Source organism: Diadema setosum, chromosome 20, assembly GCF_964275005.1.
Source record: "Diadema setosum chromosome 20, eeDiaSeto1, whole genome shotgun sequence".
Lineage (NCBI taxonomy): Eukaryota > Metazoa > Echinodermata > Echinoidea > Diadematoida > Diadematidae > Diadema > Diadema setosum.
In genome coordinates this window covers 28,722,945-28,735,503 of record NC_092704.1, presented here as the reverse complement: position 1 = coordinate 28,735,503, position 12,559 = coordinate 28,722,945, and the positions used below count along the sequence as shown (strand labels likewise).

The 12,559-nt window shown below is 36.5% G+C and overlaps 1 protein-coding gene across 1 annotated transcript in view; it reads left to right on the top strand.

Moving 5' to 3' along the window:
• Positions 1–6,271, top strand: part of LOC140243575 (integrin alpha-5-like) — a 29,561-nt gene extending 23,290 nt beyond the window's left edge. The window contains exons 22-27 of the mRNA XM_072323242.1: positions 408–513; positions 1,905–2,081; positions 2,496–2,825; positions 4,084–4,188; positions 4,597–4,764; positions 5,921–6,271. Coding sequence (XP_072179343.1) covers positions 408–513; positions 1,905–2,081; positions 2,496–2,825; positions 4,084–4,188; positions 4,597–4,764; positions 5,921–6,034 — 1,000 coding nt within the window. The 3' untranslated portion in view covers positions 6,035–6,271. The remainder of the gene's footprint in view (positions 1–407; positions 514–1,904; positions 2,082–2,495; positions 2,826–4,083; positions 4,189–4,596; positions 4,765–5,920) is intronic.
• The last annotated feature ends 6,288 nt before the right edge of the window (positions 6,272–12,559 follow it).

The following is a 12,559-nucleotide window of genomic DNA, read 5'->3' as shown; positions in this document are numbered from 1 at the left end:
TAACACCCACAGTACGGACCTTGTCCTTTCATGTCTATTAGTATGAGGGGAAAAAAAAAGTATGTTCATTAAGCTATCATTTCAGTAAAATAGACATTACGATGTATTCTTATTTCTTTGTACATCCCATTCTGTTGAAAAAGTGAAAATTAAGTGTGTATTTAAATTTAAATTTGAATTTGAATTTGAATGTAGTACCGGTTTAATTCATACGGAATAGCTCATCTTCTGTTACATACTGTGAAGCCGTTAAACACTAAACTTAATAAAATCCCACTTTTAAAAAGGCTGTACAGAAAATTACTTCCTATTTTCTCTATATTTTTTGGAATGGTTGAAAGCTTTGCGTGATAGATTCCAAGAGCTTTATTTTTACACTTATCTCACACTGTCTTCACGTGATACAGAGTATCACAGACTGAGTTTGTCTTCTATGAAGAAGTGCCACCAGGCAGCAATCGTACTGCACCGTCGAAAGAGGGCGACATCCCTCTCATCACCCATCGGTATGAGGTGGGTTAAACCCGTGTAGATCACAGGTATCATATTTGCGCAGCTTAATGATGCAATGTTTCATTATCACTTTACTATTCATTATTAGCACTTCATGGCAGAATCTTAAAAAAAAAAAAAATCCCTTTGTATGAGCCCTTCCATTTTCATATGTAACTGTTTGTTTCGGTTTAAGTTATAGCTTCAATCGCTATAGAGCTGTAACTGATGCAGAATCCGGCAACGTACTTTAGAAGATTCGAGTTCCTGTTTTTGGCTCATAATACGTAAACATTTGTAAAATGTCTTTTGCATTTTTTAATAAATGTATAGAATATAATCTGTGTCGCCTATATCTTTCTGAATAATATGACATAAGCCGTGAAATTGACATGGCCAGTCTGATAATGAAAAGATGATAATTTCTGCAGTGGAATCCTTAAGGAGTTTATGGAGTAACAGATATCATGACTGATACCACTTTGGCATTACTCACCAAAAGTAGACTCTTCATGTTTAGATCTGCTATGTCAGAAGGCCTGTCACCGTTATGAACCAAATCATGAAGTATCGTCAAGAATACACTATACGCTCTCGGGTCAAAAGGGGCATACTTGTCATAATGCATTGTACAATGATATGCTCTTAATAAGCCAGTTCGGGGTTAGCTCATGGACACATCGGTACAAATGACCTTTCTTCTTTCTCAGTTGATTAGGCACTCCACGAGTTTTCAAGCGAGAGAAGGTATTTCAGCTTACCCGACGTAACAATTTATGGAATTCATCAGTCATGCTCAAACAAAGAATGAACTTGCGTAGACCAAGTGACCAGAATGATCCATCAATTAGCACTTTTGAAAGCATCCATTTCATTATTTCTCATTGAATGTATTAACAATCTTTTTCTATTGATATTGTCAAATTCCGTTTTTGCTGTCAGGTGGATGTGCTGGCAAGCACCACTCATAATGATCACTTGAATAATCATTACATCACAGATGCTTATCTCAGTGAATAAAAAACCAACATGCTCTGCCGGTACTGATGACCTTTTTCTGCTCATGCTCAAAGTGGAACCCCGAACTGGCTTATTGCTATGCCTCAACAGATTACATATTTCGATGCGGCTACCCAAATTACAATGTGACTGACAATTTGCCTTCCGGGAAGGAAATACCACCCAATCCCACCAAAAAAAAAAAAAAAAGAGAAAAATGATTAATAAATAAATAAAGAAATGAATGAATGAAAGAATAGATAAATAAACAAATAAATAAATAAATAAATAAATAAACGAAAAAAAAAACTCCCCAACAACTTTGTTTTGTTTCTCTTTGATCTGTTGTTTTATATATCATGAAAGCTATGTACAATATATTTGTGCCATCGTTATGTTTTATCATCAATCAGATTTTGAATGAAGGGCCCAGTAAGCTCGGGGAAACGGAAGTGACGATACGCGTGCCACACTCGACCTTTCACCCTAAAAGTCAGCTGATGGTGCTCGAAAGTGCAGAAGTCGAAGGAGGGGAGCCGTGCAACATTACTTTTATCGAGCCCACAAAGACAGATTCGACATGGACTACGGTAAGTTATAAATTTGTATGTGTAATATCAGTGAAAATGATAATGCTGCATGTAGCTTCCATTTCCTTCCATTAATTTCGTTACCATCATTGCCAGAATTTATACTTAACCGTTAACCAATTCATCCATAAAGATTATCCTCCACCCCTTCCTCCTCCCTCTCCTCTTTCCTGCTCTCCATCTTTCTCTCAATCTCTTACTCATTCTGTACTTCTCTTTCTCTTTCTCTTTTTTGTTCCACCTGATTTTCATACTAAACGTTTTTCTTTCTCTATTTCATTATGACAGTAATTGAAATCTTCCAAAACTCTCTTCCGATAGTTTTACACGCACATCACAGAAGAGTATGGAACATTGTTTGGTTTTATAACAAAAACAAAATAATGCAAGCGTGATATTCCTTTTTTTAATCAGGACGCAACCTCAGCAGTGATAACGGCCACGATGTCGGCTGCAGTGTCAACCACGACGGGACAGTCAGGCACCACCCTCTACTACAGAATCGACCGTCCACCAGCTCGACGACGACGACGACGCAGCCAGGACTCTGCGGCAAACGTCACGGCTAATGACTTGGAAACGTTTGGACTGGAAGACTTTGAAGTCGTGGACTGCCTCGGGGCGGAGGCGGACTGCTACTCGGTCGTATGCACGATCCCGTTGTTGGGCACGAGAAAGACATCGGAGAGTGATACAGCGTCTATCATTGTGACGTCAAAACTGCTGGTCGACGTTCTGCGCACCGTAAGAGTGAAAAGATGTTTTTAGGAAACACAGTGCCGAGTCTCAAAAATTTCAGTAAAATTGCACTTTTCGTTATCCTGACTGTACTTAATACGTGTTTTTCCAAATAATAACAATTTAAATTATAATAATGTCAAATCTAATTTCGTGCGTGACCTTGCCAGTACAGTTGAACTACCATTGCCTCTCGGCAAGCCCTGCCAAAATTGATACCTATATAAGCATAGGCATGTAGTTATACCTCAAGTGTGAGCAAAATACCTAGATCATGATTGCACCACATAAACGAAATCAGTAACTCTTGTGAAAGAGTGATAGATAAAGGTAATAACCGCAATTATTGCATTTTTGCATTATATTTTGTACGTCACTCTTGTGAAAATCACATCAGGAAAAATGTATATTCATTACCTCAGTAGCAGCTAAAGATAACACATTTTCATCATGCTTCCATCCAAAAACCAAAAACACTATCACTCATGAATTTTGTCCAGTGTTTCATTCATGGGGAAACTTGGGTGGCTCATCACATTTCTTTTTCAGCATCAAGTACATGTATGTATCAATGTTCTTGTAAGACCCCCACAAACTAATCCATGGTTAGATCAGAGACAACAACAACAACAAGAGGGCAAACAGTGAAGTTTGATAATCACCGGCTGGCTGTGGTATTACCAGTCGGATACTTTGCATGCCACTTTAATGGACAGACGTAAAAATTAATTTTTGCAGAATGTATCAAACGACGCCCCTTGCAATGATCATAACCACCTACTTAAAGGAAACCAGAAACCAAAACCCCAAAAGCAATGTGGATCGAGTGAAAGCAGCAACATAAGTAGAAAACATCAGTGTAAGTTTGATGAAAATTGGTCAGTCGATGCAAAAGTTATGAATTTTTAAAGTTTTGGTGTAAGAACCACTGGATCAGGAGACTACTAGACTTCATGACGTCATGTGTGGACAATAATATAAAGAAAATATAAAGAGAATTCCACAAAAGAAAAAAAAATCATGGAAATTACATGTTCCATTAACTTGATACTGACATATGTTAAGGGTAGTAATAATTCCCCCTGCTTTCTGAAAGCGGTTAGTAAAGTGCTATTTCATTACGCTAGAAAAGTGAAAACATGTTGAATTTTCTTTATATGTTACAGCTTTCACTCAATCCACATTTGGTTTGCTCTTTGGGTTTTGGCTTCCTTTAACATCATGCATTTTACAGACGGTTACGTCATGTCTGAAATCTTTGCAGACGGCCAGTTCGAGGGCTCTGGTTCTCTCTTCGGACGCCACTCTCAACGTCGTGGGAAGTGCCTATAGAGTACATCTCCAAGAAAACATCACCGCGACAGCAAAAGTGAGTTTAATTTGAAATTTACACAAATAGATAAATGAATGAATGAATTAATGAATGAATGATAAATGAATGGATAACTGATATGAATGAATGAATGATAAATGAATGAATGAATGAATGAATGAATGAATGAATGAATGAATGGGATGAATTAATGAATGATGAATGAATGAATGAACAAAGAAATGAATGAATGAATGCATGCATGAATGAATGAATGAATGAATGAATGAATGAATGAATGAATGAATGAATGGGATAAATGAATGAATGAATAATGATTGAATGAATGAATGGATGGATGAATGAACGAATGAATGAATGAATGAATGAATGCGTGCATGAATGAATGAATGAATATATCAACATCAAAATTACTCTTAAATTGAATCAAATAAATTTCCTCAGGTTACTACTCGGATCGCACCCCGCTGGATGGTGGTGACCACGGGAAATGACGATGACAACACAGCTGAAATTGGCGTCGAGCTGGGGCGGGCGGGCATCTGGGCCGTGGTCGGAGCTTGCCTCGCTGGAGTAGCGGTGCTGATTGTGACCAACTTGATTCTATACAAGGCAAGTGTCGCTTCTCCCATCAGTAATATAGAGTTCATGCACCTATACATTTAAAACCAGAAAATGAAAGTACTTCGTTCAGGGTAATTTCTCAAGCTGCTACTACTGCTGCTGCATGATCTCTTCCACTAGTTTTACTCATAGCCTTTGAGGGAAATCCTTTAAGAACCCTTCCTTCACTCCTTTTGGTGACTCGGGAGTTTGTTGTTGTCTTCCTTTGAAAAATGACTGTGATTCCTTTCTCTCTATTCTTTGGATACTATTGGGAATGATTCATGCAATCAAACGTTAAAGGGATGGTACAGTATTGGTAGAGGTGAGAATTGGGCATTTAACTTTTTGCGACATACCAAGAAACTGTTTGTAAAATAGTACAGAGCGTACCTTTCTAAGAGGAATTCAAAGTTTATTTGATGAAAATCGGTTTTGGAATGGCTGAGACATCCAAAAACAAAGTAAAACAAAGCGATCGTAGTAAAAGGTGGGTCCCACATTTTATTGGAATTGCTCTGTTTTGGATGTCTCAGCCATTTCAAAACCAATTTTCATCAAATAAACGTTGAATTCCTTTTGGAATTACATGCTCTTTCATATTTTATGAGAGATTTCTCGTAATCTCTACAAAATGTTAGAAACCCGAGGTTAGGTCTCAACCAAAACTATACGATCCCTTTAACATGACAAACACATAAACCATTACTTCCATATAACTGGACGTTATTGCTACAATGCTGCTCTATCGTTTTCCCATTCCTTTGTTTTCTTTTCTCTCACATGGCTTCTTAATATCTGCGGTCGTATATCACTGAAATTATTTCTTTCATCATATTTTTGTCGCGTAGATCTCTTCTCTCTGTTTTGAGAGTGTCGTTCTGTGTGCTTGAATGTACCTAAGTTCTTCAAATGAAGAATCATTTTTGTGATATCTTTTTACTTATTACTATTATCATTTGTTGTAATTTGTTGTCAGTATCATTATGATGATGAGGATGATGATTATTATTATTATTATTACTATCAATATTTATATCATTATCATTATTACTACTATTATTATTATTGTCATTATTGTTATTATTATTGTCGTTATTATTATTATTATTATTACTATTATTATTATTATTACTATTATTATTATCATTATTTTGTGATTTAGGTTGGATTCTTCAAGCGACAGCAAATTGGCATAGAGGAGAAGCCAGCTAAACTGCGACGCAATAAACCTGACCGAATGAGCATACGCCAGCGAAGCGTTATCTTCGACGACTGATGCTCCGCGGGAAGCACTCCCGCGGGAAACCTAGGAGACAGATCAGGCGTAGTCAGTACTTTTTGCTGAAGAAGACAGAAAGACAGCCTCTGGTAGTCGCCATGTTCTTTGTTTTGTTACATTTTCTTATTTTCTTCTTCTTTTAATGCCTCTGTCCCGAAGGATATGTCAAAGGCATTATGTCTCCGGATTGTCCGTCAGTGAGTTCGTTTGTCCCGCAGCTGGTAACTGCGGCTAAAAAGCAATCCCCCTCCCCCCCCCCCCCCCCGAAAAAAAAAATGATAAATTACAAAATACAAAAAAGTAAAAACGCTCAATTAATTTTCTAGATACATGTAGGCCTACCTATGGCCCACTTTCGCTAGCTGAGGTGAAGATGCGCTGATAAGATATCATCAAAGGTCAAAGATATTATCAAAGGTCAAAGATATTATCAAAGGTCAAAGAACACTGAATTGTGGCTGAGATGGAGGTCAGATTTACGTTTTCCTCCTGTCGCTAACCTGGTTATATGATCATGTAAGAAAGGTGAAAAATGAAAATAATTTATACGAAAAACGAAAGGTCAAAGGTCAAAGATCACAGGTAAGTGAACTTTAACAAAAAATATTATCAATTGCAGCCATTACCTCAGCTAGGAATGTTCAGTAGTGATAAGCTTGCGGGTGGGGTGGAAAAATATTGGCACTTAAAAGCATGAATATGATAGTTGTGAAAGGTGAAAGTTTGAAGGTCAAAGAGAAGGCTCTGTACTTTTGCAAAACAAAAACAAAAACTGTTATTTCCAGCTTTAACTTCAGCATAAGGAATATTCAGTAGTCATGTTGGCCTAACCAATGCTGGCTTAGTACCTCCTTGGCCTAACGTGAAGTAGTGGGTATACGACTCGAGTAGAAATGAATTAACAATTATTGGCATGTACATAGGCCTATACATGATGTCAAGGGTCAGTGTCGAAGGACGCTTGTTGAGTGGTGAATATCATCTGGTGTGGAAATAAAAGATAAGCAATCAATTGCTGGTGTTACCTGAAATGACTTTGGTAGAAGCTTTGCAGTCCGTCTATATATATATTTAATGAAGCCACCATAATTATCGTAATTAACCAACAATATTGAAAGAAAAAATAAGTCCAATGCGGTGCTATTTGGCGCGATGGGTTGAATTAAATTCGAAATAATTCGTTTTGCAGGGATTGTTGAAATGTCTATCGTTGGGTAATAATCAAGTTTAATGAACGTCCTCGCAATCAATGACCATTTAAATGGAAGTCATGTGCATGTACGGTATGTTTCACTGAATGCCCGAGAAGCGACCGAATTCGTAAGCATTTGGAAGTCATGCATGGAGCGTCTGTGTACAGTGGCTACTTCCTTTACCTGATCGTTAAGCACAAACAACCATTGCTTGAGACAAAAATCGCTATCCCTCCTATGGCATGAAACAGGTGCCTACGCGTAGAGACAATTTTTGCTGGTGCACAAGAGAAAACAACTACCAAAGTTTCTCTTGCGCAACCATGTGAATTTAAAGTTAGGCAATTTGATGTGTATGCACGGTCTCTAAATATGAGATATGAAAATGCTTTCAGTACATTATTGGCCTATGGGGTCTTCCACTTTTCTGCTAATCATAATTTGATCTAGACAAAATGGTATGTAATGCTAATAAGAGACACGCGTAGGCCCTGTACGTAGAGCACCTCTGCAGACAGTCAATCCGTTTTCACATTCTTGCTAACGCCTTGAAATATATACATGTAGACTCCTATAAACAATTATAGTTTGTATGAATTAACATTTTGAAAGTTAAGAATATACGTTGCGTAGTGTGTGTGTCATTAAAGCTAACGTTGATTTTGTGAACACCTTTTCATGATTTTTTTTTCCTGCTTGTCCGCGTCTCCTCGCGATAATGGGACTACCTTTTCCGTCAGAAACAACTTTGTTGTAGGCGTACTCATTACAGAAATTTGTGATGGAAGTAACAAAAATCCACCTAATTATGGGCTTTCACCTCTGCATGTATTCATGTGAGTGTGAACATACAATGCAAAAAAAAGTATGTTATGAGTGTATGACTGTGTGATTTGTGTGTGTGCGTGCCCATGTGCATACATGTGTATGTTATACAGCCAACAGCAAACATTATACTACATGTACCTGTAACTTTGGTTCGGCTAAAAGTAACCAATTTTGAATGTGTGTCATCTTATTGTAATTTCCTTGTCCCCGATGAGGCATAAAAATACCCAGCAAGAAATACAGGACATGCAGTTGTCAAGTTCATGTCCATGTAATTTGCTTTCTAACTACATTTTGCAAAATTAGTAAAGCAATAGGAATGATGATGATGATGATGATGATAATAATGATAATAATAATAATAATAATAATAATAATAATAATAATAATAATAATGATAATAATAATAATAATGATAATAATAATAATAATAATGATAATAATAATAATGATAATAATAAAAATAATAATACTAAAAATAATAATATTATTATTATTATTATTATTATTATTGTTGTATTATCATTATCATTTTGTTACTATTATCATTAACATTATTCATTGTCATTATCAGTAGAAGTACTACTACTATTATTATCATCACAATCATCATTTATCATTGTTCTTGTCGTTGTAATGATTATATTCATTATCATCATTATTGTCATCAGTATTAAATCTTTGGCAATTTTCTAGTCTGCGGGGGCAGCAAAAAGTTGACTTAGTGAACATGACCTGTGGGGTTCATCACCGAGTACTGTACAGTGTGTGTATATCTGGCAGGTTTTGCGTGTTTAACTACTTCAACAGGGTTTTGCTTTTTACCAGAGAATTCAACAGGGTTCTTTTGCATGCAGGGTATAACTAACTTTATACAGCTCCAAAATACTTGGCAATAAGGCTTGGAGTGGCTTGGCATATTATGAGGATATAACTGCCATGCCAAGTAAGGGCACTACTGCCCGGCTGGGACACAACACAGGACACAATATGACACAACATCTGAAAACAACAAACCAGAAGACCTGATTTTCTCTGTACACTCTGAGTATGAGTACTCTTCTTGAATTTCATTATTTATTTTACACATTATAATGCTGTACCAGCGAGATGGATAGTGGGAAGCCAACATTGGAAAGACTGAACATGGCACACTTTTCTTTGAACACACTTGTAAGTGACAGGACAAACACTAACATTTCCATGCACATAGTATACAAATAATGAATGTTTATGAGTGCAATGGACAGAATATTTCATGAGGTGAAATATTCTGTCCATTGCACGAATGAAAAACATTTATTATGTGTTTTATATATAGCCTAAAATAGATCCTTGTCATTTAATGTTTTATTAATTTAGAAACAAGAGAGAATCTGAGATTGCGAGAGTGCTCACTGAGCGCTTTACGCTAGCACGCTGTCGCATACACACACTGCAAACGCAAGCGCGTTTAACACGCGCAGTGTGCCTGGTTCTCAGCGAGCGTGCAACGGAGCAAATCGTATGGATCCAAAATTGCACGGTAAATGGAACCACAATTGCACAGATGATGATGTCATAGTGAAATGGGCCGAATAATCAATGTCAAGCAACCAATCAAATGACAAGGATCTCTTCTGGCGTTATATAACATGAAATAAATTCTCCCTCATTTATGTACAAAATATCCATCATAAGAAGGTAATAGCTGCTGTCGCAACAACTTCGTTATCATGGGCTTTCCTTGCATACCAGTATATCACCGTCTACACAAGCACCGTAACACCATCACCGTATAAATATGCTGAGTTGTATAAAAAAGATATAATTTTCACTTATAAAAAAGTATTTTATACATTTCCACACATACAATATGTATCAAATACTTGAAAGATATCTACAAGGTTCAAAATATATATATCTAACAGGCTAAAGACATATGCTGCAGCATTAATCACACGAGTATTCAAGTGCAATAAAGGGCTTGCAGCATATGTGCCAATGAGAAGGCTTTTAAGCTAAGAAACTATGGTATCTACGATACACATATTACTGACTTGACTACTGATTGTCAACCACTACTTTTTCCCATTTATCTGTTGAAAGTTTGGTCATTAGAAAAAGATTAAAAAAGACTCGACTTCACTTTACTTGAATACAGAATAAATGTCTAAATCATTTCTGATCAGTATATCATTCAAATATGACAGCTTCTTCAGTTCATAGATGAACAAATTTAAGGGAAGTGATACCATGTAGTTCTTCAGCCGTTTTCCTTTTCCAACTATGTTGACTAATAAAAAAATGTATTTAATAAATTTCATCATAACCATTTAATGATTGGTAAAGTAAAAGGTACAATTACTAAAATGAGACATTACAGAATTTATGGGACTACTGACAGACAATGTAGAGTTTTAAATGAATGCATAAGTGTTGACTGAATAATAGTGTATTTCTTCATTGGAATACATCCTACTCATCGCCATAAAGCTGTTCCAAAGTTTTCTTTCACAACGAATGACACCAAATGAGAAGCAAATAAATGACAAAAAATAGCTCCAAGAAAATACACAAAAGTTACAGTTGTAAAATAGCTCCAAGAAAATACACAAAAGTTACAGTTGTATGTTCTTGCTCTATGTGGACATACAAGCTTGCATGCATGACGACCGAATGTTTGCATTTAAAGTCAGTCGCCTGTCCGCAAATCATTAATGCCATTTTATGACAGACATTAACATACAATCAGTGTGCAACGTAATAACACTGCAGTGATATGGCCTGATAGATTACAAATTTTCATGATATCTGCATACCCTACAACACAGGGCCAGCACAACCTGGGGCCGGGGGCTTGGGCTCTCCCTCCCTCCCCCCCCCCCCCCCACTTTTTTTGCATAATACATAGGACTACATAGGGTCTAACCACTTGGGTTCCCCCTCCCCCCCCCCCCCATCACATTTTTTTCCTTTGTTTTTTATCCCGGAAGTGGCACCAGAAGGAGAAAAAAAAAAACTGTGGTTAAGCTTGTTTGTTCTGCTTGTTAGTCGATGTCTACTGGAATTTGATTGAAAACTGTAAGGTAGTTTTTTGTTTGTTTGTTTGTTGTTTGTTTGTTTGTTTGTTTGTTTGTTTGTTTGTTTGTTTGTTTGGGTTTTTGTTGTTTTTTATCAGCTGAAAAAACCTTGAAATGACATCAGAAGGTTGCGCTGAAAGCTTTTTTTTTTTTTTTGCTTGCTAGCTGATGAGACCCGAAAGTGGCATCAGAAAAACAAAAAAAAAAAACACCCCTCCCCCACACACTTTTAAAGACATGGCGCCAGCCGTGCCACATTGCAACAAACATGCAAATATTGGATAACTCCTTTCCAAAAAAACAAAACAAAAACAAAAACATAAACCCAACACAAGAGTACAACTTGGTACTACTGAATGGACCTCACGAATGGCAACAGTAGCATTGTATGCAAAGCTTGGAGCTGACACATAGACACAGTATATTGCACATATCTATCATAACTTCAAAGCACATTCCAGTTTTCCTTCCTGATGAATGTCGTACAACGTCTGCACTGAAACCTACAGTAATACCAAAACCATTCACTCACTGCGACTGATTACTTTCTACGTTTATGAACAGTGATTTAATAGGTGAAATAGAGGTGAATTGATGATTCTCTTAACCGCAGTCAACCTTTCCTAATGCAAGCTTGCACAAGTCAAGAACTTGAACTTGAAACATAACTTTGGGTCAACATAAGGTGAAGCTTCGTATAACTAAAACAGATCTAAAAGTATTAAAGAAGCACAGGCATTGAATTTGGGGCATCATGCAATGTATGTCACCGTAGCATTAACAGGAGATGGACATCCAATGTGCATTTGTACAAAATGACCAGAAAAAAGAAAAAGAGAAATACTTATCGAACTACATGCAATCATCATGAGCGTCTTTTGTTTCATGAAATAATTACACCATTACTGATACATAAGTCAGCAAAAAATGTTTCTTTTATAAAAGAATGGATTGTGAATAAACTTATACAACAATATGTTCCATATTTCTCTCTATTCACATGAATATGACAATCAAGATAAAGTACAAAGACAATATAACACAAGACAGTCAATTACAATTACATAACACAAAGACAGTGATGGCCTGGGCCACTAAAATTTTGATGTCTTCAACCAAATTTCCCAAAAGTCTATAATTTTGGTGGCCCAATCAGCACTTACATTAAAAAATGGATTGTTGTGTTTCTGTTTATTTCAGACTACTGCATTTCATTTTTGGGCCACCAAAATTTCAGATAGAAAGAATTTTAGTAGTGGCCTGAATGAACCACCAGAGAAAAAAAAAATATATCGAGCAATGTCTTAACTCTGGGTACATCTCTATACCCCTACATGGCAATCATGATAAAACTGCTTGTGCAAGGGTGGGATGATTTTCTTGACATTTTCTCTTCTTTTTTTTTAAACTTCATTCAACAATGAAAATTATGGTGTCAT